This window comes from Littorina saxatilis, linkage group LG4 (genome assembly GCF_037325665.1).
Source record: "Littorina saxatilis isolate snail1 linkage group LG4, US_GU_Lsax_2.0, whole genome shotgun sequence".
NCBI lineage: Eukaryota > Metazoa > Mollusca > Gastropoda > Littorinimorpha > Littorinidae > Littorina > Littorina saxatilis.
Window position 1 is genome coordinate 36,373,179 of NC_090248.1, and position 26,033 is coordinate 36,399,211.

General features: G+C 44.9%; 1 protein-coding gene across 2 annotated transcripts; it reads left to right on the forward strand.

The window, feature by feature from the left end:
* Positions 1–117: 117 nt before the first annotated feature.
* LOC138964635 (uncharacterized) lies at positions 118–24,337 on the forward strand. Of its 2 annotated transcripts, none has more exons than XM_070336642.1 (16): positions 118–1,388; positions 1,947–2,026; positions 2,494–2,694; positions 3,193–3,335; positions 4,212–4,344; positions 5,031–5,186; positions 5,898–6,100; positions 6,414–6,573; positions 6,890–7,838; positions 10,299–10,481; positions 12,433–12,552; positions 16,891–16,969; positions 19,231–19,332; positions 19,760–19,966; positions 20,342–20,559; positions 23,102–24,337. In XM_070336642.1, the coding sequence occupies exons 1-16, from the start codon at positions 1,025–1,027 to the stop codon at positions 23,260–23,262; spliced, it is 3,459 nt and encodes a 1,152-aa protein (XP_070192743.1). In that variant the 5' UTR covers positions 118–1,024; the 3' UTR covers positions 23,263–24,337. The 2 variants fall into 2 exon arrangements, with proteins under 2 accessions (XP_070192743.1, XP_070192744.1); XM_070336643.1 differs by having other exon boundaries at positions 19,760–19,938; positions 23,102–23,238.
* Positions 24,338–26,033: the final 1,696 nt, after the last annotated feature.

Consider the following 26,033-nt stretch of genomic DNA (forward strand, 5'->3'; position numbering starts at 1 on the left):
AGAAGAGTCTCATTGCTGGGCTCACCGCGACTATAAGCTTCGAATAAGCTTCCATGACGCTATCGACTCTTATGACGTTGCCTCTAATATCACACACAGAACGAATGACGTCAGCCACACAGACACGACTGAGCAAGAAGAAGAGCAGGTCCTTCGACGATGTGTTCTGACTCTGGTCAGCTGTCGGGGTGCTGTGCCACGCTGTGGATCCTGATGGAGATGCGGAGACGTTTTCTTTGACTTGGCCTGCAAGCTCAGTTCTTGTCGTCTGTCGCCGGCACCAAACACGTGCTGGAGACAGGGACACAAGACTTGAAGCGGAGGGTCAGTGTCACAGAAGACTTGCAGAACTTTCCGGTTCAAGCTTACAGTGCCGTCTGTACCTTCGGTTGGATGATTGTGTGCCTCTGCTCGGACAAAAACGCCACGCATACATGTCAGAGGCGACTTTTAGGCTGCAACTCGTGCAGCTGTTGTCAAGATCTCTTGCTTCTATTGACTGTACACTTCACTACTTAAATAAGAACACCTCGAACATAAATTTGTTAGATGAGACTTCCAGTGTGTTGCTTTAGCTTCGAACTTTTAACTGAGCACTTCAGGTGGGATAATAACAACACGAATATATATGTTTTAAGGGGAAACACGGATATATGTTTTTAAGAGGACTTCCAGTCTACAACAGCAATACCACGGAAAGCTCCGGAAGATAAATATCTCTTCACATGTGAAGTGAAAGGACAGGCAGCTGTTCCCTGGCACTTTGGCTCAGGCACGTTTCAAGTCATCGGGTTTACAACCTTGGCGTCAGAATTATATTTTGTAATCTCTAGCAGCCTATACATGTAACGCGCAGCGACGGCAGCTTTTTCCTGGCGATTTGGCCCACGTTTTCAACCATCAAATTAACGATCTCTACGTCAGTGGTGTACTTTCCCCTGGCAATTTGGCCCAGGTTTTCAACCATTAGGCTCACGATCTCTGCGCCAGTCGTGTACTTCGTGATCTCCCGCAGACAACCGAAATGCCTGAACCAAGAGTCTTGCCAAAGGTCTTGCCTGAAACAAAAATGCAGCCCCAAAACAGCAACAACGCTTTCGAGCCCTACGGCAACTATGGTGGAAACCCGTACGGCAATCAACAGTGGTACGGTGGCCAAGGGCAATACGGGTACGACGGGCAATCACAATACGGGTACGACGGGCAATCACAATACGGGTACGCACCGTCTCAGAATACGTACGGGGAAGAGGATATATTCTATGACGACCAGGAAATCTATGACGCTGGGTACGGTCAGGGTGACGGCGCGGAGATGAGCAATGACCTCGGCAGTGGCTTGAAAGAAATCCCACATGCCTGGCTGAACCGACTCTTGCCTTCCACAGGTAAGTCCATGCACACTTACGCATTCGTGTTAAGAACATGTGAAGTTAAGATCTTGATCTTGATCCAGGGGGCCCGCGGTAGCTAAGTCGGATCCGCAGGTCACGGGTTCGAATCTGTGCCTGGACGGACACGGGCTAACTTCCTGTGCAAACTTATAAAGACGGTTTCCATGTCCCAAGCCCGTATCACCAAGTAGCAAGTAAAATATCTCGGTCATTCTGCTAGATTTGCAGGTGGCTGAAAACACATAATGACACACACCCCTGGGTAGCGCGACTCTGTTGCTGCTTGTTTTCAACTGGGAGAAAGCGACCCGAGTTATCTAGTGATGGAAATTCAAAGTAATGAGAGAAAACAAATGACTCCCTGGGACTCCTTGAGGTTAAATTCGCCAGAAAACTTATCAAAAAGGGCTCATCAAATATTATAGCTCTAAAGCACAACTGTCTCTATCCTATCAAATTATACTATTTCTGTATCTAACTTCCATTCGATTTCATATCTATGTTCATGATAAGCAATGTGTTACGAAATACAAGTGTAGTTTGCACTTGCAGAGCCAATGCAAGGTATGGACTGGCAGAGTGTGTTTGGACGTGTATTCTTCCTGGACGATCATGGCGTCTTCAGACCGCTTGTGAGTTAACACTCAACACGAAAATCATTACAACAAAACAACAAAATATACGCACACACGCACGCACGCACGCTTACTCGCTCGCACGCACGTACGCACGCCACACACACACACACACACACGCACTACACACACACACACACTACACACACACACACACACACACACACACACGCACGCTACACACACACACACACACACGCACTACACACACACACACACACGCACTACACACACACACACACTACACACACACACATACACGCACTACACACACACACACACACACACACACACACACACACACACACACACACACACACACACACACACACACCATCCACATCTCCCCAAAGGCCTTTCTTAATTGATCCCGAAGTTGACTTAGCAAAAACTCCGAGAAGCCTTTTCACCGAAAATTCAGTGCCAAATATCAGGCTTTATACCTCAACCTCTATCCATTCAAGGACCTGGAGCGCGTGTTGGCCGGGGAGATGTCTCACTACAACGACCTGACGGGGCTGCCGTACAACGTGGGCGAGATCTTGCAGCAGTTCACCACGCTGCCTCTGGGCCGCATCCACCACTACGCCAACATGGGCGAGTACCTCCGCGCGCTCTTCGACGAGAAAAAGCTGGTCGACGTGCTCATTCACATCAAGGATAAGGTAAAAAAAAAAACCCACACACACACAAAAACAAGAAAATGCTATACAATGAGGTCACATTGGAGGCACATATATAATATTATGCAGGAAAGAGAGAGAGAGAGAGAGAGAGAGAGAGAGACACAGACAGACAGACAGACAGACAGACAGACAGAGACAGAGAGAATGACAATGACAATTCTTTATTTTTTGAGGGAAACAAAAATAAGCTTAGATTTGCTTTTTTTTGCATCTGGCCCTCGCCCTACAACTACTAAAAAAATTCGTTACATTAACCATAATTAATGGTAGAACATGAGTTTATGTGCAAGAAGCGCATTATATAGAAACATTGTAAATCAAATTGGACAGCTTCTGTTGAAATTTAGCATTTGAAAGGGACATTATGTGTCTCTCCTTGTGAAAAAAGGTACCTTTGCCGGGTAAGGGGGGGGGGGCTTCTGGACCCCCCCCCCCCCCTAGATTCAGCCCTGACTGTATTGTTTCCATGTTGGTCAGATGTTCGCGGCTCATCGCATCGCCCTGGCGTGCCACAGTGTGTACTTTGCCCGCGCCTTCATCCTCAACCAGCACCAGAAGCACAAGCTGACCGAGATCAAGCTGCGGAGCATCCAGCCACACGACTTCTATGCCGTTCTCAGGTACCCGCTCTCTTTGGTTTCTGTTGACTGTGTCAATGTCGGGTGATGGTAGACTAGATGAATCTGCGGAGCATCCAGCCACACGACTTCTATGCCGTGTTCAGGTACCCGCTTTCTTTGTTTGCTGTTGACTGTGACAATGCCGGGTGATGGTAGACTAGATCAAGCTGCGGAGCATCCAGCCACACGACTTCTCTGCCGTGTTCAGGTACCCGCTTTCTTTGCTTGCTGTTGACTGTGAGAATGCCTGGTGGTGATGTACTACATTGGTACAGAGCGTTTCTCAAGCTGTGAGCAGTGAAATTATGGCAGACTACCTTATTGTACCGTACCTTACTGTACTGTATAGATCTGTCGTGTGTAGGTTTATCTAAACGGACAATCTACCTTACCTTATCTTACCTTGCTTTAACCTCACCTTACAGCTCTGTCGTGCGCATATAGGTTTATATACTCGGGCAGACTACCTAACCTTACATAATCTTACCTTGCATCACAGCTCTGTCGTGTGTTTCTATACAATGGCAGACTACCTTACCTTACTTTGCTTTACCCCACCTTATAGCTCTGTCGTGTTCAGGTTTATATACACGGGCAGACTACCTTACCTTACCTCCCCTTATAGCTCTGTTGTGTGTTGGCTTATCGAAACGGACACACTACCTTACCTTACATAACCGTACCTTACGTCACAGCTCTGTCGTGTGTAGGTTTATCTAAACGGTCATTCTTCCTTACCGTACCTTACCTTACCTTACTTTGCCTTACCTTACCTTACCTTGCCTATCTTCACCTTACAGCTCTGTCGTGATCAGGTTTATTTAAACGGGTAGTCTACCTTACCCTACCTTGCTTTGCCCCACCTGTCGTTTTCAGGTTTATCTACACGGGCAGGCTGCACGTGAATGACAACAACGTGGACGGCCTGATGCATGTGGCCAACCAGCTGCAGATTCCCGCTGTGCTCTTCAAGTGCCTCGACTTCCTCGGACACATGCCCGTCGCTCCGGTGAACCTTAAACACTTGTCATCTATGTCTTGTCCCTTGTTCTGTTTTGAGCTAACCTGAGGGAGTCATATTAAAGCCGCAAATTAACTGGGCGAAGTCGACTACGCGAAGTATATTTTACGAAGCTAGCCGCACGGAGCTTTGGCACTGAGTTTTCTGTAAAAAGACTTAGTACGAATGAAGAAGGCGAGTCGTATGTGCATTTGCTCATGTTGTTCATGCTTTCGTTAGTAATTTCACACTATTAGCACTAGACTTTCCTGAGCCTGATACAGTTATTGATAATATTGCTGAAGCCTTGAACAAACAAGTATTTTTTGTGTTTTGATTTATAGTCTGGGCTTTTTTCTTTTAAAAGTTGAACCTTATTGACAAACCTCACCGATTACACAAACCAATACGTCTTTTCTTGACCCTCTTCAGAAATCGAATCTCTGACGTCAAAAGCAAAACAAAATTCCAGAAAACTTCATAATGCCAAAAAGGACGTCACGTAAACATCCTGTCACTTATACTACATTTCTCACACGAACAGTCACAGAATTCCGAGAACGAAGTTTGCCTCGATGACTTAGTCATTTTATCAGGAGAAGATTGCTCGACGTCGTTAGGTCTCCGCCTGCCTGTGCATGTATCGTTGTCTTGTGTCATGTCAAGAAGACGGGAAATGACGTCATTTGTTGAAGGCTGTAGACCTGGTGACGGAGCCAGACCCAGGGGTGATACGTGATCAGGCTGGCAAGCTGCTGGAAGGAAAGCTCCGTGACGTCATGCAGAGCGACTTCTTCCTCACGATGGGCATTGAGCCTGTAGAGATGGCTCTGGGGGACGATGCCCTAGTGGTGAGTATGACGTCACCTTGTCTTTAGGATCAGATGCATGATGACGTCAAACAGGATTTTTCTCTCTGCCTATAATAATGTAGATAGATGCCAGTCCTATTGTAGCTTTATTGCCACCAAACAGAAACTCTTGCACACATTGCTTTTCTTCTGTATCAGAAAAATGAAAAGTGTTGGCCTTTCACTTGTCATGCGAGAACGTTTGATATATCACGTTCTTAAACAGAAACTCTTATTATTGACAAACTGTTCATACGAAGAGGTAGTACGTCTGCCGATGTGGCGAGGTGATTTAAAACTGTCGTACACATACTCTTCCCATTTTGATGACAGAGTCACTTTCTCTGTACCAAGTGGCCGGGTTAGTGTTAAGATCGGTAATGCTCAATACTTACGACTGTTTTCTACTTTAACCCAACAGCATTGTTCTCCGTATAAGACGAATTCCAGAAGTAACTCTGTCAGGGTTGACTAAAATACAACTCTTCAACAAACAAGACCCAAGAGATCAAGATTGTTACTGTCCTTATAACAACAAGGAAAATTGGTTAGGGTTAGGGTTAGGGTGTCAGGCGGTTTATAACACTAACAGCTCAAATCGCACTAAAAACATCTAAGACTTTCTAAGCAATCACTCACGGAAACAAACTCACACGCGCACGCATGCAAACCCGACAGAGTAATCTCCGAACGTGGCCAATTGTGCACCAGGTGGACAGTGAACTGGACGTGTTCTACGCCGCCCTGTCCTGGCTGGCTTACGAGGTGGGGCCTCGCCGCAAGTACCTGGACCGGCTGATGAGGCAGGTGCGCTTCACCTCCATGGCCCCTGTGGAGGTCATCGAGGCCACCCAGGCCAACAACCTCATCCGCAACTCCCCGTACTGCAGGAACCGTGTAATGGAGGCCATCTGGTGAGACGCACAGCACGCTCGCCTAACTTTGATGAAAAAGAAACTTCTATATCTCAGCTTATTATCCCCTCTGCTTATTTCCATCAGTAAACTGAAAGGGCTGTTTATTTTTCGGTAAACTCACAGCAACCAAAAAACCCCACCCGAGCTTTGGTGGCACAGGCTGCCTAGATGAGATAACTCTGATTGACAGCTATACTATGAATGTGTATATCGTTGACCAGAGTGTCTGTAAACCATTGAGCTGGTGCAGTTTTGCTTAATTTTGTTGTTGTTGTGGACAACAAGTATTGTTGATTCTTATGCCTTGCAGGTTGATGACTATAAAAAAATACCGTACGTACGACGTGCTGAAATGTCACTGCCCCAAACCACGCAGCTGCTTGCGAGGGCTTGGGCCAGAATACGATGGCGAAGACATGGCCTACGATAGCGGATACCTCTTCGGCGAGGAGGACGGTGTTGATGGCTTTGTAGGTCACTCGGTTTTAACCCTGCTTAATCGGGTGTGAGATAGTGAGAGAGACAGTGAGAATGTGGCTAATGGAGAGAGAGAGAGAGAGAGAGAGAGAGAGAGAGAGAGAGAGAGAGAGAGAGAGAGAGAGAGAGAGAGAGAGAGAGAGAGAGAGAGAACGTGTATTTATTTGCCGCAACGTATGCGAACAGACTGCCCTGGTTTTCCTTGCGTGGACAGCACACAGGCTGTGCATTAACATTGGAGCACGTAGCTTAGCCCTGCTGCTTTCAAACTACTCTCAATGTTCGTGTTTGTCTGGGATGTGTTGTCAGGGGCAGCCTGGAAACCCTTACAGCGGGTCGGAATACCAGCCACACATCGTGAGACCAGGGATGGCCTCCCCTGACCAGAGTAGAGCACCAGCGAGCCAAATGTCGCAGAAAAGGATGAACCAGTTGTCCCAAGACATGGCTCAAAATGCCTCCAAAAGGGACACAAGACGATGGAGCGTGATACCACAAGGTAGGCCAAGTTTGGAAAAGGAGCCACGAGGCGCATCAAGCAGAGGCAAGCTTGCAGCCTCACCCAGCCAGAGGTCCGTCGGCAGCAGAGCTTCACAGAGTCGTCGCAACAATGGCCAGGTGAAGCTCACGGCCAAAGTATTGGACAAGCACGATCAAGCCACATCGATCTTGGGAAATCCCAGCTATACTCCCCAAAGAATTCCCAGCGGGGCCTCTGTCAGACGGAACGGAAAATCGCAACCAATTCCAAACATACTTATACAATCTCCTTCACGGCAATACGCTGCCAGTGTTATGTCGGGGACACCCAGCAGATCCCAACCACTAGCTCAGAGATCACCCAGCAGATCCCCACCACTAGCTCAGAGATCGCCCAGCAGATCCCCATCACAAGCTAAGGGAAGTCACAGTATTCAGGGAGCACCCAGCGGATCCCCATCGCGAGTTCACAAATCACCAAGTAGAACCCCACCATTCGGTAAGGGAAGTCCCAGCAGATCTCCATCCGTGAGGAGTCTCGGTATGGCGTCGACAGGAGGCCCCAGAAGAGTCGGCCAGTCTCCTTCGATTGAGTCCAGGAGAAGTCGCGGTAGATCAAAACCACACAGCCGTTCGCCTCCAGTTGCACCGAGACCCATTCCCTTACCGCCAGCCAAAAGCCCAGCCAGGTCAATGCCCGAAGACCCGCCCCCGTCTGAGGAAGATGTGCCTTTCTTCAAGTTCTACAGTTCCCAGTTTGATGGGGAGAATGTTGAAGGTGAGTACTTATTCCTTTGTCGAAACCGTGTGTTTAAACCGTTGGTGTAAGACTTGAAGGCCCTGGCTGGGAAATGACCCATGCTATTTACACTCAAATATTGACGTGGACTCTTTTCTTTATTTGGTGTTTAACGTCGTTTTCAACCATTCAAGGTTATATCGCGACGGACGTGGACTCTTCTCGACGGTGCATGTCAAACTTGCGTCAATTTAAGAAAAATGTTTAGCACTTTTGTCTTGTAGTTGTAGTTCTTAACGCTGCAAAATGGAGTTTTTCTTTGTATCGTATTATTAGCTTCGTGAAAACTGCACAACACTGAATCAGATGTATGACGAAATCCCTTTGACAGTGTGACAAGGGAGGCTACCGCTCCTTTCACAGCAGACTCTGCACCTGAGTTGTTGGGCTTTAAGTCAACACCGGTGGATTGTGGAATTCTGTTTGTGATGGGGTCTGGTGGTTTCCGATTGTCTGTATGATCATGGAAACCTTCGGGTTTGCATAACAGTTTTTATAGGGCTAAAAAATTAGCCCTAACATTTTCAATCCTGTTTGGTTGCACTTCGCCTCCCGAGGGGATCGTAGTGTTACGGCACTCAGTTACAGCTGGCGCTGCGAGCAGGATGGGACTCAGCATGATATGTTCAGGTAATGGCATAATATGACCACTGAACATTTTCGTGCTGTTCCCATTCTGCGAACTTGGGATGGACAGTGGTCCCCCGGTTCGGAACTTCGGGACGAAGTTCATTCAAACGGGGGCGATTGTGACAGGGGAGGCTACCGCTCCTTTCACAGCAGACTCTGCACCCGAGTTGTTGGCCTTTAAGTCAACACCGGTGGATTGTGGAATTCTGTTTGTGATGGGGTCTGGTGGTTTCCGATTGTCTGTATGTTCATGGAAACCTTCGGGTTTGCATAACAGTTTTTATAGGGCTAAGAAATTAGCCCTTACATTTTCAATCTTGTTTGATTGCACTTCGCCTCCTGAGGTGATCGTAGTGTTACGGCACTCGGTTACAACAGTTGAAAGGAAACAAGCGTACTGTAAATATCCAGATTCTGCAATAAAATCCCAGATGGGAACGCCCCTCTCCTCGATGAAGGTGGCAGTGCGCCACAGGTCCCCCAGACTGCCGTAGAGCTGTTGGGCCATGTGGTGAGGGTTGGACAGGTCCCCTTTCTGAGCGCCTCATTTCATTTCATTTTCATAACTTTATTGTCCCATCGCTGGGAATTTCGGGTCGCTTCCTCCCAGTAGAAAGCTAGCAGCAACACAGTCGCGCTACCCAGGTGTGTGCGTGTTTAGGTGTAATCCGCCACCTGCACTTATGCCAGAATGTCCGGGGTCTTTCATGTGCCGATGTGGTGACACGGGGTGGAACATTGATACCGTCTCTAAGTCTGCATATACTGTTGACCCGTGTCCGTCCCGGTGTCACGAACTGAAAACTCTGCCTGAACAATCCTTCTCATTGCGGTCAATGCGCATGCGCTAACATGGGGAGATTAATCAGGTCGTGAACAACCTAACCCTAACCCTTACCCTAACCTTTACCCTAACCCAAACCCTAACCCATGGTTCGATCGGTCAAAGGGTCGCATTTTTTAAGTCCAAGATTGGCGCATGCGCATTGACCGCAATGAGAAGGATTGTTCAGCAGAGGTTTCAGTTCGTGACACCGGCGCCCGGATTTGAACCCTTGACTCTTGGATTACAAGTTCAGTGCTCTTCCAACTGAGGGGGCCCGGTAGAGCGGACAGGACTGCAGCAGCTATGCTGTTGTCTGGCTGCCAGTCCCACAGGGGCACTGCTCCGTGTGGCCGATGCTTAGTTTTGTGTACAGGTGATGTTTGAGGTGGTTGTGTACCCAAACGGGGGAGAACAAACCACGGGATCGGATTGGTTGAAATCACAACAAATGTCAATTTCAACCAATCCAACACTGCGGCTGATTCCCACCCGGTTGGTAACTTTTTCGTGTATCTCGGCCCTGCTCCCGTCGGGTCAGTTGGCCGGGTCTGACGGTAACGGGTCAACTTTATATGCAGACTTCGAGACGATATCCATGTCCTACCCCAGTTCACCTCTGTGGCGGCACAGAACAGACATCGGTGATTTTACCAGAAGCGCAGGTGACTGCATGACCGCACCTAAACGACAACGCACACACCTGCGTAAAGCGCGACTTTTGTTGTTGCTAGTTTTCATCCCCGAAATCGGCGTATGGCTGCCTAAACGGCGGGGTAAAAACGATCATACACGTGGAAATCCACTCGTGCAAAAAACATGAGTGGATGTGGGAGTTTAAACCCATGAACGAAGAAGAAGAGGTCTAGTTTTCCACTGGTGGTGGAGGTTGTGACCCAAATTTCACAGCAATAGGAAAATGAAGTAATGAAAATGAAAATACAAAATCACAAAAAACCAAAAAAAAACCAATTCTTTGTGTGCAGGCCGGGTGACGGGGGTGGAGGTGGGTTTCCAGCGCAAGAGTATCGGTCCATCGGGCAGACGGCGTGTGCGCCAAGGATCGGACGCTGGTAGCGGAGCCGGAGGGCAGGCGTCTGGCTATGACCCCCTCTCCGCTGGGGACATTCTGGCTGTCGGTGGATACATGGACAGCGACAGCATGAGAGGTAGGAGAGCGCACAGGAGTTCCCAGATTATACAAAAACAAGAGCTGCAATAAAGCCTGATATTAATTTTGTGAATTCTTCTTCACGAAGCTCGCTGCACGAAGCTTTGGCAGTAATTGTTTTTTTATATAAAAAAAAGACTGTGCAGTCTTCGCGAAATCAACTTCGGGCCAATTAATGACAACCTTAACAAAAATGGAAACCGATAGACTGCTTACGTTCCAAAATTAAAAATCAAACAATGGAAAAAGTTAGTCGTTGGAACGTTATTCACTAGTACGTCGACCTAGTGGTCTTTGAAGGCGATGGACGAACACATGGTAACAAAATAATACACAAAAAGAAATAAGTTAAGTCAACAGGCGTTATAATAATAATAATAATAATAAGAACATTTATATAGCGCTAAATCAAAAACTTTCGTTAAAAAGGCTTGCTCTAAGCGCTTGACATCTAAACTAAAACGTCATTCACACTCTTTACAATGATGTACAAGAACTTCATGTCACACTCTTTCATTCAGTATAGCACCATTCACACAGTTGTTATTCTGTACAAGACAATAAGTTAGTCTAACATTTAGAATGTTCATAAGATGAAAACAAGAGAAAACCAGACTGATTAAAACAACTGCTTAGTGCTAACAAAGCATGAATCTTAATGATAACGTAATACATGTTTAACTGTTAAGACCATAAAAAAACCTATATGCTAAAATAACTTCGAACTTTTAAGAACTTCTTATAAGATACACAGCACATCTAGATAAACACCAGAATGATAAAACAAAAGGCAACTCGTTAAAACTATTAAATGCATCAATGTCTAAAACACGAAAGACTCAAATATAAGATACACAATTATGAGCTTTTTAGAACCTTCACTTTGCAGTTATCCGACATACGTGAGAGAGAGACCACCCATCGCATAACTAAACCTTATACTCACCCGTGTGTATATCATGTAAATGAGGTCGTGATAAACTGGTCTGGTAGGGACCATATTTTTCACTGCTCATGATGACAAAGTCACCGAGACGAACGCCATTCGGGGAGTATTTTTGCGCTTGCTGTTTCCCCTGGAAGAATGTTGATAACGTAGCCTACACGCCACGCTATGCTTTCTAGAGTAACATCTTTTTGCTTTGACCTCAAAGATTTCACGAGGCTTTGGGAGAGATCGAGGTTCCACTTTGGGACGTTTGGAGCGAAAGACACGCAAGTACAGTATGTAGGATAAACAGAATAGGCCTACTACATGGCTTGCTGTATCATATCAGATTTACACTCGCTGATTTTTCAAACACTGAAAAGCTAGCTTTCGCTCGCATTTCAATATTTTAAAGAACCTAACTCTTGTGAATCTGATATGCCACAGCAAGCCATGTAGTATTATCTATATCTTTGATCCAAAGATGGCGGAGTCAAATAGGAAGGAAAAGACGCTGATAGACAGAGACTTCACCGTCGAAAGCGTGCAATGGCGCGTTATGTCAGAGTGAACGAAAAGAGGGAGAGTGTGCACGTGCATACTGTATGTGATCGACTGAGACAGTGAAAAACAGACGAAAGAAGAAATACTTGAAGAGAGCTAAGCTTCGAAGTAGGCAGCAATGGCAATGCTGATGTTTTAACTGTATAATGATGCAATCTAATCTCACTTCTGTTTGACTGTCTTTGGCTCAAAATTTTTAACTTTTAAAAGGAGACCTAGATTTCTTTTCACAAGATTTGAAGAAACACGTGTGAACAGATATGAGCTTTTTAGAACCTTCACTTTGCAGTTTTAAATGTAACGATGATAGTTTCAAACCCGGAGACCACTGTTGTAAACTGATATAGAATAAATTTGAATCGGTCCCCAAAAAAGCCAAAAAACAACCAACTTTGGCTCCAAAAGTTATGTAAGATTTTTCCAAATGGTTTACGCCGGTGTCGATATGACTATACAGGATCGAGCAACGCCCAGCGACTGGGCAGTGATCAGAAGAGCTGGGAGAAGTTCTCCGAGATGCCAGAGGCTCGTCTCAACTTTGCTGCTGCCTACCTTAACGGCCATATCTACGTTGTTGGTAAGTCTATGCGTCCAAACCACTGCAGCCGTTTTACCTATATGCTTTTTTTTATTTAGTCAAATATAATATTTGACTTAATGTGTTGCTGGGAGCTGGAGGTCGAGAGGGAGCTCTGTGTGTGTGTGTGTGTGTGTGTGTGTGTGTGTGTGTGTGTGTGTGTGTGTGTGTGTGTATGTATGTGTGTGTGTGTGTATGTGTGTGTGTGTGTGTGTGTGTGTGTATGTGTATGTGTGTGTGTGTATGTGTGTGTGTGTGTGTGTATGTGTGTGTGTATGTGTGTTTGTGTGTGTGTGTGTATGTGTGTGTGTGTGTGTGTGTGTCCTTTCATTTGGACACATACCAAACATTAAAAGCCTTAGTACAATCTGCCGAGCGGGAAGTTTTTGCTGAAAAAACTGTAACAGATCGACATAGGTGTCAGTAACACAATTAATTCAACAAACAATTCCTAACCTGTACTGTAATCACTCAGGCTGTTGAGTGTTGGCATTTGTTTAAGGTGAAAGATGCTGTTATCTGATCTAAAATTCTCCTGACAGATCTGTAACTATCTGTGGGGGTGAACATGATCGCTTATACGAGAACTTGTGTCTGTCTCGCATCGCCATACCGGTTAAAGGGACGTCACAAAACAACAGCCGATCAACCATCGCTAACACGATTATGATATCACCTTTAAACACGAGAGCAAAGATTGTTTAGGAGGGCTGGTATGCAGGGCTGAGGTGCACGAAGCGAAACTGGGTGCCACCCAATTTGGGGTCCGATTGGTTGAAATTGAGATTTGGTCTGATATCAACCAATCAGACCCCGTGGCTTGTTTCCACCCAGTTGGGTGGCGGCACTCAGTTTTGCTTCGTGCATCTTAGCCCAGGAGTCGAGTTTAGAGACTTTAGTCCAGGATAGCTACACTGAGGTCTCTAACTTCCACCCTTGCATACACACACCGGTGACACTGTGACGGTTCCCCTACGCTTTGTGTTCGGTGCCCTGACCCTTTGTGTTCGGTTCCCACTCGGTTCCCACACGCCAACATTCGCGGACAAAACATCCATTTATGGTAGTATTACGCAATGTTGCTCTCTGAGAATGGTCTTGTTAGATCTGTGAGTGTTTACACTACATGCCTAGGTGCTGTTGGATTGAAGGTTTTTGACATTTTAGCCGTTATTAGGTAGAATGCCTTCCACTTTACTGCAAAACTGCATAATTCGTAGCATCGGCAAGAAATATCCTACCAAAAAATGCCTGCTTGGAACTGTCCGTGGTCCAGCAAAAAGTTCAACATGTCTGTAGCAGACAGCCCAAGTTTCAAGATTGTAGGGCCATCCAAACACCCGTAATAATAAAAACAACAAAAGTAGTCAGTGAAATTGGCTGTGTTCGGTCCCCCCACACTTTTGTGACGTAGGCGTGACGGTTCCCATAATTCATTGTGTCGGTCCCCACTTTCTGTGTCGGACCCCACTTTCGACCTAATTTCTCTGTGACGGACCCCACAACCAGCCTATTTTGTGTCGGTCCCCACACCTTCTTGGATTTATGACTTGCCGGTTACTTGTATCATTGTATTCATTGAATCTAATTGTCTCGGAGTTATTTTTCAGCAAAAACCGGCAAGGCAGCACCTTTTGTGATACCAAGTAAGTCAGATGACATCAGTATGTGTGTGTGTGTGTGTGTGTGTGTGTGTGTGTGTGTGAGAGAGAGAGAGAGAGAGAGAGAGAGAGAGAGAGAGAGAGAGAGAGAGAGAGAGAGAGAGAGAGAGAGAGTTGTGTTTCCGTACCCGCGACAGCGTTTTTCCAGCGGCGCGACGAAAATCAAGCACATAGAAAATGACCAGGAGTGTTTCCACACGCGCGACGCGTTAGCGGCGCGACAAGCGGCAAGCGACGCGATTTTTTTGAAAGGGTCCTGGAGCGATTTTTTCGCGTTGTCGCGCGGCAACGCGGGAGTTTACAGATTTTACCGCATGTTTAAAACGCAAGTACGGAAACACGTCACGCGTTTGCGCGCGTTTTCTTTTGTCGCTGCCGCTGTCGCGGGTACGGAAACAGAACTTACCGCGAGTACGACACTACCGCGAGTACGACACTACCGCGAGTACGACACTACCGCGAGTATAACACTACCGCGTGTCACACTACCGCGAGTATAACATTACCGCGTGTCATTTTATGACTTCCATGGCTGAAGGCAAAGGTTGAAATGTTTCCTTGAAATATAAAACAACAAGAAGGGCAAAGCCCATACGACTCACATGCTTGACCTCGACCTTTAGGGTAACTAAACCTAGCAATGACATCATACACTAAGAACTGCTTTACACATTTTTCCTACCAAAATACATGTGACCTTGACCCAAGGTCAAGGTCATCCAAGGTCATGCAACACAAAGCTGTTAATTCAAGACATAGGAAGTACAATGGTGCTTATTGGCTCTTTCTACCATGAGATATGGTCACTTTTAGTGGTTCACTACCTTATTTTGGTCACATTTCATAAGGGTCAAAGTGATCTTGATCATATGTGACCAAATGTGTCTCATGATGAAAGCATAACATGTGCCCCACATAATTTTTAAGTTTGAAACAGTTATCTTCCATAGTTCAGGGTCAAGGTCACTTCAAAATATGTATACAATCCAACTTTGAAGAGCTCCTGTGACCTTGACCTTGAAGCAAGGTAAACCAAACTGGTATCAAAAGATGGGGCTTACTTTGCCCTATATATCATATGTAGGTGAGGTATTCAATCTCAAAAACTTCAGAGAAAATGGGAAAAATGGGAAAAATAGCTGTTTTTTAGGCAACATTTATGGCCCCTGCGACCTTGACCTTGAAGCAAGGTCAAGATGCTATGTATGTTTTTTGGGGCCTTGTCATCATACACCATCTTGCCAAATTTGGTACTGATAGACTGAATAGTGTCCAAGAAATATCCAACGTTAAAGTTTTCCGGACGTCCGGACGTCCGGACGGACGGACGGACGGACGGACGGACGGACGGACGACTCGGGTGAGTACATAGACTCACTTTTGCTTCGCATGTGAGTCAAAAAGGCCTGGTCTGTTCTCTGAACACTAATTCAATGTTTGTCATGCTAACCAAGAACTCAAAACGATCAGAACACACTATCAGAATACATATAGAATGGGTTGCTTCCAATCAAAGTTAGAACACAAACTCACAAGAAGTAAGTTTGCATGCGTTCTCTCTACGGTTATGGTACTCGCGGTTGTGGTACGCGCGGTAGTGTGACACGCGGCAGTGTTATACTCGCGGTAGTGTCGTACTCGCGGTAGTGTGACACGCGGTAGTGTTACACGCGGTAGTGTCGTACTCGCGGTAGTGTGACACGCGGTAGTGACGCTCGCGGTAGTGTCGCATAACCGGAGTGATCTGGAAAGGTGTCAATCTCTCTCTCTCTCTCTCTCTCTCTCTCTCTCTCTCTCTCTCTCTCTCTCTCTCTCTCTCTCTCTCTCTCTCTCACACACACACACACACACACACACACACACATACTGATGTCATTTGACTTACTTGGTATCACAAAAGGTGCTGCCTTGCCGGTTTTTGCTGAAAAATAACTCCGAGACAATTAGATTCAATGAATACAATGATACAAGTAACCGGCAAGTCATAAATCCAAGAAGGTGTGGGGACCGACACAAAATAGGCTGGTTGTGGGGTCCGTCACAGAGAAATTAGGTCAAAAGTGGGGTCCGACACAGAAAGTGGGGACCGACACAATGAATTATGGGAACCGTCACGCCTACGTCACAAAAGTGTGGGGGGACCGAACACAGCCAATTTCACTGACTACTTTTGTTGTTTTTATTATTACGGGTGTTTGGATGGCCCTACAATCTTGAAACTTGGGCTGTCTGCTACAGACATGTTGAACTTTTTGCTGGACCACGGACAGTTCCAAGCAGGCATTTTTTGGTAGGATATTTCTTGCCGATGCTACGAATTATGCAGTTTTGCAGTAAAGTGGAAGGCATTCTACCTAATAACGGCTAAAATGTCAAAAACCTTAAATCCAACAGCACCTAGGCATGTAGTGTAAACACTCACAGATCTAACAAGACCATTCTCAGAGAGCAACATTGCGTAATACTACCATAAATGGATGTTTTGTCCGCGAATTTTGGCGTGTGGGAACCGAGTGGGAACCGAACACAAAGGGTCAGGGCACCGAACACAAAGCGTAGGGGAACCGTCACAGTGTCACCGGTGTGATACAGGCCCTGGCTTTTGCAAGAATGTAACTGCAGCAGTAAGAGTGTGTAAAAATCGTTGTCTCGCGTCAACACTGTCCCTGTCTTTCAGGTGGATACGACCCGTGTCACATCAAGTGCAGAAAACGTGCCACCAAGAGCACTTTCCAGTTTGACCCAGTCAAGCAAACGTATGTGTCTTTGTTTTCACTTCTCTATTTACTTTTACTGTTTAATCGGCGAGTCTTGGCGACGAGCAGGGTACGTTTGTATGGGCGGGTGTCCGTCTATGAACAAAAAAAACCTGAATTTTAGGTTACCTCGGATGTTTCCGAAGCTAGAGCTTTGAAATTGTGCACACTTCTGGTATTTGATGATCTCCCGACATGATCGAAGTCTTGTTGACCCTCGTCAAATGTCGAGGTCACAGAAGGGTCATGTTCGGGTCATGAAAACTTAACTTTGAGATTTTCTCTGTTTTTATATTTAGTCAAGTTTTGACTAAATATTTTAACATCGAGGGGGAATCGAAACGAGGGTATGGTGTATGTGCGTCTGTCTGTGTGTGTGTGTGTGTAGAGCGATTCAGACTAAACTACTGGACCGATCTTTATGAAATTTGACATGAGAGTTCCTGGGTATGAAATCCCCGAACGTTTTTTTCATTTTTTTGATAAATGTCTTTGATGACGTCATATCCGGCTTTTCGTGAAAGTTGAGGCGGCACTGTCACGCCCTCATTTTTCAACCAAATTGGTTGAAATTTTCGTCAAGTACTCTTCGACGAAGCCCGGGGTTCGGTATTGCATTTCAGCTTGGTGGCTTAAAAATTAATTAATGACTTTGGTCATTAAAAATCGGAAAATTGTAAAAAAAAATAAAAATTTATAAAACGATCCAAATTTACGTTTATCTTATTCTCCATCACTTGCCGATTCCAAAAACATATAAATATGTTATATTCGGATTAAAAACAAGCTCTGAAAATTAAATATATAAAAATTATTATCAAATTTTTTTCCCCGAAATCAATTTAAAAACACTTTCATCTTATTCCTTGTTGGTTCCTGATTCCAAAAATATATAGATATGATATGTTTGGATTAAAAACACGCTCAGAAAGTTAAAACGAAGAGAGGTACAGAAAAGCGTGCTATCCTTCTCAGCGCAACGAATACCCCGCTCTTCTTGTCCATTCCACGTGCACTGCCTTTGCCACGGGCGGTGGAGTGACGATGCTACGAGTATACGGTCTTGCTGCGTTGCGTTGCGTTCAGTTTCATTCTGTGAGTTCGACAGCTACTTGACTAAATATTGTATTTTCGCCTTACGCGACTTGTTTTTTTTAAAGTGAAAGCTTTGAAACTGTGTACACTGTTTGTTGACCTTCAAACATGACCCAAGTCTGGTTAATAGACGATTTTTGGAAATAACTCTGTCAGGATTTGCAAGCGTTGTGGAAGAGTTGCGCTCCCCAAACAAAACCTCGTGCATTGAACAGGAAACACGAGTTGAGGTCATAAAATGGAAAATTATCAATTTCTTTGACTTTTATGTAGCTAAGGCCTTGAGACTTTACACACTTGTAGGGTTGGATGACCTCCTGACGTGACCCACGTTGGGTTGAGCCTGGGGTTAAAAGTGGAATCAAAAGTGTATATGAAAAAGGAAAAATTATCATTTTATTCAATTTGTTTTTGATTAAACCCAAACCAGGTTGACCTGCCTCTAGTTTTAAGTTCACAGTGGGGTCAAGTTTGGACAAGATAATTAAACATTTTAATTTTCTTTAATGTTTTTGATCTTTGAAATTTCCAGCGGTTTTATGGTTTGAGGACTTCTGGACATGACTGGTAATTATCTGATGTATCCTGGTCAAATTTTCCAGGTCACAGTTGGGGTCAAACAGAATAAAATTGTCATTTTCTTCAATGTCTTTTGAGGAAGGCCTGCAGCTTCTGATTCGTATTACTTATGGTGAAGTTGAGTCGTATAAGCGTTTGCTTTTCTTGTGACTTTGATTACTTTGACATACTTCTTTGTGATAAAATAACACTCTATGGGTTCTTCTCTTAGAATATTGGAGAACGTGTGCTTCATGATGTGTGAGGGATACAGCTATTCTGCCGCCACTGGCAAGTCAGTGCTATCTCCTTATAATAATTATTAGATGATAGCACTCTGGGTTAGGGTTAGTGGTATTATAATAGGTGTGTTTGATATTATATGTGAACCTGCGTGTGTTATGTGTTTTTGTCTTTTCATTGAATGTCCTAATACTTCTTATATTACAGGCAGGCTGGGTGTGTCAAAGAAAATGTTCAATGGTCAATAAAGTGTTGTTATTGTTATTGTTATTGTTAGGCTATTCTTCACTAGGGCGAGTCTGGCTTCATGGTGATATCCCAGGGTGGTTGTAGTACAACTCTTCTTTCTGTGTCCTCTCCTGTAGATGGTTGAAGGTGTGCTCCATGCTGTGTGCTCGTTCCTTCCACACGGTGTGTGTCCTGGACGGTCGTATCTACGCCATGGGGGGTCAGGACGAGAATGAGGAGTGAGTAGAAGTGCTGCAGCTATTTTTTCCTCACTTTTATTACTTTACTATTCCATTGCTGGAGAATTCGGTTCACTTCCGCCATGTGGTAAGCTATCAGCAACAAGAATCGCGCTACCCAGGTGGGTATGTTTAGGTGTGGCCACCTGTTCTTCCGGCAGAATGACCCAGGTCTTTTACGTGCCACAGTCGTCATACGGGGTTGGGACATGAATACTGTCTCTGAGTATGCACATAAAGTTGTCCCGATTTCCAAGGTCAGCTCATGTTCAGACCTGCTAGTGCCCCATGTCCCTTCATGTTTACACAAAAGCAAAAGACGTAAGAAGAAAAGAAGAAGAAGAAGAATTGATCGTCACCATAACTTACCCGTGTCTTTGTTTTAGTCCAAACTTTAACTGTATCGGATTTGTCCAATGTCCTACAGAATGCTGGACAGCGTGGAGGTGTACGACTCTAACCTGGACAACTGGTTAGCCGTGGCCTCCATGGCTTTCTGTCGTGTCGGGGCGTCGTCGGCCGGCTTCGAGGACTGCGTCATGATTGTCGGGGGGTACGGCGAGAGCAACGATGACCCTGATGACCCCTGCCCCGTGCTCATGTCCAGTGAGTGGTTTGACCCCTCCACCAACAAGTGAGTTCGTCTCCATAAACAAAAAAATCCAAACAAACGAACAAGCGAAAGTGAATTCAAGTAAAGTGTACCTTGAACATGAACTAAGGATTATGGGATGAATCGACTTTTTAAACGAACAGTTACAAATATCCTCAGAATTCTGAGCACATTTTGTCTCCCTCGCGTCTTTATATGTCACTGATCTCAAAATGAATAGATTCAGTATAAGTCAGTGTTTTATGTTCAGCTCTAAAGCGTTTCACCCTACCACTTCAACAACAAAACAAAAAAAACAAAAAATTCTATTGCTGTAACATAAGCAAGCGAGGCTTTCGTTTAAGTGTTGCCATCAATGCAGCAGAATTAATCTACCGCTGTGTCTTCCTCTACCAGGTGGGAGACTCGAGGCAACCTCCGCATTCCGCGTGCCCAGGCGTGTCTGGTTGTGGTGGACGACTGTCTTTATCTGTGTGGGGGAGCCACCCGGAACGCGTGTACGGGTAGCCTATGCAGTGTCCATGACGTGGACATGTATGACAGCCGCACGGATGAGTGGACACACCTGACTGACATGCAAACTGCGCGACACAACGCTGGGGCCAGTGTCATTGGTGAGTTTATTGCTGAAACAAAACCCGGTGTTCATCGACCTGTCTTTCTTTCTTTATTTGGTGTTTAACGTCGTTTTCAACCACGATGGTTATATCGCGATGATTGACCTGTCTAAATGGCCATTATTTCTTTGTGTTGCATATGAACTAGAACCATATTTTGACTAACCTTAGCATTCAGAAAAGTCTTAGTAATGTGCAGTGCTAGGCCGGCCATATAAAAAGTAAAGTTAATGTATTCTCGGATATGATTTTAGCTACAGTTTTGAAACATTTTGCACACTTCTAGGTTTTGATCATCTTCAGACATGACGCGAGTCTGGTTGCTCCTGATTAATTTTAGTACGCATGATGAAGGTGAGTCGTATGAGCATTCACTCTTCTTGTTATCTTTTACTTTGGAGAGCCAATTCAGTGTCCGAACCACGAGCAATGAAGTGTTCAGTCTTGAACAGCGCAGTTTCCATTGTTGGTACTCGTTGATAGCCCCTTATTCCAAAAAGAGCAATGTAATTTCGTCTTTGCACCATAAAGACGGCGTAATCCCTGACGGTGGTTCTAGAGTTGAGGCGTTCCACTGTCTTAATGTTATTTGTGGTTTGATATATTACATACGTTCTGATATTTCAAAGTCTTCAGTACAAAGTAAAGCATTTTTCATGGTTAACAACTATAGCTACGTGCCTCTTATCCAATATAATTTGCGATCAAGTGATGCCTTGTATCCTTAGCGGATTATGACTTTATTCAGTTATTCTGCAGAAAAACAGAAATGCTGGAGAAAAACTTTTTGTTTCTGCAGCATTTCTGCATAATGTCATCTTTCGCGAGAGCAACGTTTTTTTCTGCAGTAAAACAGTTTTACTGCAGTAAAATTGAAATCAAGAATGCTGTAGTAAAACGGTGATGTTGTTTTACACTTTTTCTTCAGCATTTTGGCATTATTCAGTTATTCTGCAGAAAAACAGAAATGCTGGAGAAAAACTGTCTTTTCTGCAGCATTTTTGCATAATGTCATCTTTAGCCGAAGCAACGGGTTTTTCTGGAGCAAAACATTTTACTGCAGTAAAATTTAAATCAAGAATGCTGCAGTAAAACGGTGCTGATGTTTTACTGCAGAAAACCTGTTTACACTTTTTCTGCAGCATTTTGTACTGGATCATTATAATGTTGGAGCACGCGAGCCCCCCTCTGTCGAGAGATGGACTCATCCAGAATTACCAATAGTTGTGCGTGACACGAATGTATTTTGTCTGTCTGACTTCTTTTCCGCCGGAAGTTCAAAGTTTCAAATTAAACAATGGCACCTGTCAGCAACATTGTCACATTTTCCCAGACGAACGCAGTAGTCCACTTCGTGTTCGATTTGCTTCAGAAATTGTTCACGTTAATTCGGCTGCCATTGTGAAGTTGAATATAATGCTCTTATGCTACACGCCTTCTGATTGGTACACTGCCGAACAAACTATTATACTATCCCAGGGGGCGACGAATACAAACGCTACTTTACAAGGTCGTTCGTTTTTCTCCAGAAAAACTGTCACAGACTATTCTGAAGAAAAAGTTAATCGCAATAATGCTGCAGAAAACCAAGTAAACATTATGCTTCAGAAAAACTGTTTTACTGTGCACAGTAAAAAAAACGTTGCTTCGGCGAAAGATGACATTATGCAGAAATGCTGCAGAAAAGACAGTTTTTCTCCAGCATTTAGGTTTTTCTCCAGAATAACTGAATAATGTCATAATCCGCCAAGAGCCAGTACAAAATGCTGCAGAAAAAATGTAAACAGGTTTTCTGCAGTGAAACAACAGCACCGTTTTACTGCAGCATTCTTGATTTCAATTTTACTGCAGTAAAATGTTTGGCTGTAGAAAAAAACGCTGCTTCGGCGAAAGATGACATTATGCAGAAATGCTGCAGAAAAGAACGGTTTTTCTCAGCATTTGTCTTTTCTGTAGAATAACTGAATAAAGTCATAATCCACTAAGGATAGCCTTGATCATTGTCTGGGACTGACTTTCTCTTGCAATAATGATTTTCCCCCTCGCTGTTTAGTTAACTGAACACACCATTGGGCCGGGTAGCTCAGTGGGTTGAAAACTGGACTTGTGATCCTAGGGTCAACTTTATATGCAGATTCAGAGACGGTATCCATGTCCCGCCCCCGTGTCACATCAGTGGCACGTAAAAGACCTCAGCAATTCTGCCCTAAGCGCAGATGGCTGATTACACCTAAACACGGGGAGGGGGGAGGGGAGCTCAGATGGTAGATAACTGCATGGACTCGTGGTCCTAGGGTCAACTTTATGTGTAGACTCAGAGAGGGTATCCATGTCCCACCCCCATATCACAACAGTGCCATGTAAAAGACTTCGGTCATTTTGCCATAAGTGCAGGTGACTGCATGTTTACACCTAAACACGCACACACTTGTGTGTTGCTGTTAGCTTTCCACTCGGAGAAAGCGACCCGACTTTCCCAGCAAGGACTAATCTAAGCATTAATAACATAAATGAAATGTGTGTGTGTGTGTGGTTGCAGACAGCAAGATCTACGTGGTGGGCGGGGTGTCGACGGACACGAAGCAAGTCCTGAGGTCTGTGGAGTGTTTCGACACGTCTGACGACACGTGGAACACGGACCTTCCCGAACTGCCGCTCGGGGCCAAGTCCCTCGCCTGTATCGTCATTTCCGACGACTGACATAAATGACGTTACAAGACGAAGTATCTGTTTGTCGTAACGCGCATCGTCTACACTTCGCGTCCCCGTGGAGAAATGTGACCAATGAGGGTCATTGGCTGTGTTAGGTCACAATGTAACGTTCTGGCGTCATTTTCATTCATACTCTTATGAAAGTCATTGTTACGGGATTTTGTGACGCGCGTATCATCATCAGACTGTTTTAATCATGCACAGCGGAGCGACGTTTCATTCAGTTGTGACCACACCTTGTAAGAGTGGCGTGTTCTTAGAACCGCGTTTATGACGTGAACACTTTGTGACGTCAAATACTCGGTTGTATTACCAGCACAAAGGGATTACAGTGCCCCGTGGACCGCGTCATTGTCCTGTCCTCTTCTACTGACCTAGTTAGAATCAGATCATATGTTGCACGAGCCAACGCAAAATGTAGATGTCCACTTCCTTCTCCTCCTCAACGAAATGTGGACAAGCAAACAGCAAGGCTCAAAGAAAACCATTAACATATATCACGTGATCGTACAGTTGTATTTTGTAGCTGTCAGAAAATGAGAAGACAGCAAGCCGGCTGTCGGACTCTGGTAAACGCCATAAATAATCTAACATAGGTCCCTCATTAGGTATGTTAGGATCAAAACAAAAGATGTCACGTTTGTAGTTGAGCTTGGTGTTCTCGTAGACTGGATAAGCCAACACGAAATACACCTTCCTTCGAGTGTAAACCGTCGTGTAAATCAACACAGATATGTCCAGGCTTTTACACATTCTTCCACTTGGACACAAAGTAAGCATCTGCTGCCTGCCTGCTTTATGTGCAGACTGGGATTTGTTTCTGGATTCATTCTTGCCTGACACCCGTGTCAATCTGCAAAATCATAACAGCAACATTAAATCAGAAACAAAAATCCAACTCTGCATGGGCATCGTCCAGGCTGTTGATTTTTAGTGTGTGATCAAGTGGAATGATGCTCTCATCCATGTAAAAGCTTTGCTGAATCTTAGCTGGTTTCCATGATCGTTTACATGGAAAAAAACGTACCTGGAATATCTGAATGAAATCTCTGACAGAACTGTTCTTTTTTTGTCGATTTGTTGGTGTGTGTGTGTGGGGTGTCTGTGGGTATGTGTGTGTATGTATGTGTGCGCGCGCGTGTGTGTGTGTGTACGTGTTTGAAGGAAATGTGAATGAAGAGATGCATCGGGTCCACCTCAACTCGAAATCCTAATTAACTCCACCATGACGGAAAAAGTCTGTCAATTCAAAAACACATAATAAATATAGTAACACCAGCAATAACGACAACAACAACAAAATCGTTTCCAGCGCTATTTGCTCTTCAATATGTATAGACCTTTTCTGATAACGCAAGTTAAAGTACCTGCTCTCCAACTCCCATGAAATTGCTATGATAAGCTCAGATCTTTGCGGGAACAAAAATGCAAAACCTTTGAATACGAATCCTAAACTGTCTCGTTACATGAAAAAAATCCCCACGAATAAACACCCTTACACAAAAGAAACGAAATAGCGCCCCCCCCCCCCCCCCCCCCCCATCCGAAAACAAATTGTGTTTGCTCAGATACCGTGTAATCCCTAAACTGTCTCGTTATATGAAATAATCCCCTGGATAAAAACCTAACACAAAAGGAAAGAAATAGCTTGGGTAAGTTGCGTGACGCACGAAACTGTGTCAAACAACACCAATCGTGACCCCAGACAACCTCGCAACAGCACAAAAAACACAACAAAGGTCATGGCCACAGAGACAGAGTTCACTCAGGGTCACTGATGCTAGAGTCTGTGATCACAGATAATGAGGCTAAAAACGGCCAACTAACGCTTGATTTGCACCCCGGGGTGCGGTCCAGACACCCGATAGTAAGTAGGGTGTGAGGGTCGCCACCCGGAACAATCACGACATACCCGGATCAATCAATCATTGTCTGGCAACAGAGTGGTTTTTTTGGGCTATGGCAGGGAGGAACAAGGGAAGGGATAATGAGGTACGTTTGGTTTTAACAGAGGTGAGTGTGTTGTTACTACGGCGGTGCGACTGTCTTTCTGTTTGTCTTTCTGAGTGTCTGTCTGTCTGTCTTGCTCTATCTCAATCTCTCACACATGCACACAATAAGTTTGATTAAATGTATGCCTTTTAATGTCAAGCTTTACCCTCGTGAAAAGTCAACTGAGACTGTCAAGGAGGGACGAGAGAGGAGGCAGTGGGGTTCGCTTAGTGCTGGATGGGGTACGTAAGGAACTGCGACCGAGCGTCTGTCTGTCTGTCCGTGTTTGTTACTCTGTCTCTGTCTCTCTCACACACATGTAGTGTCCTCAATCTGAAACTGGTTTCTGTACCTGATAGTTGTAAGCCAGTGATAATTTAGTTCTACTAGATTCCGGTATTAAGACAGACAAGATGGCTGCACGATTACCCATGTCAGCAATGTACCATACGTCCAAAGAAAAGAACCCTTACAGTTTCCTGAAACACACTAGCTGTGTTAGTATGTGTTGTATGCGTGTGTGAGAGTTCCACCTACACTGCACTACACTACACCACTACAACGCAGATGTGATAGGGTGGAGTCAGTGGAAGGGGAAAAATAGGCCAGGAAGCATAAATGAGACGCCAAGACAGAGGTTGCGATAACGTGACTTTTATTTATCGTACGCCAGAAAGCGGCGTAGTTCCTTCCTCAATATACAGCCGCACACAACTCGTCGGAACTTGAATTACGATCCCGGTCGAAAGTCACTTCGCTGATATAAA

Coding starts and splice junctions, on each gene's coding strand:
- LOC138964635 (XM_070336642.1), top strand. CDS start 1,025: ATGCCTGAACCAAGAGTCTTGCCAAAGGTCTTGCCTGAAACAAAAATG. Junction 19,333..19,759: donor GGTCAGGACGAGAATGAGGA/GTGAGTAGAAGT, acceptor AATGTCCTACAG/AATGCTGGACAGCGTGGAGG. Junction 19,967..20,341: donor TTTGACCCCTCCACCAACAA/GTGAGTTCGTCT, acceptor TTCCTCTACCAG/GTGGGAGACTCGAGGCAACC.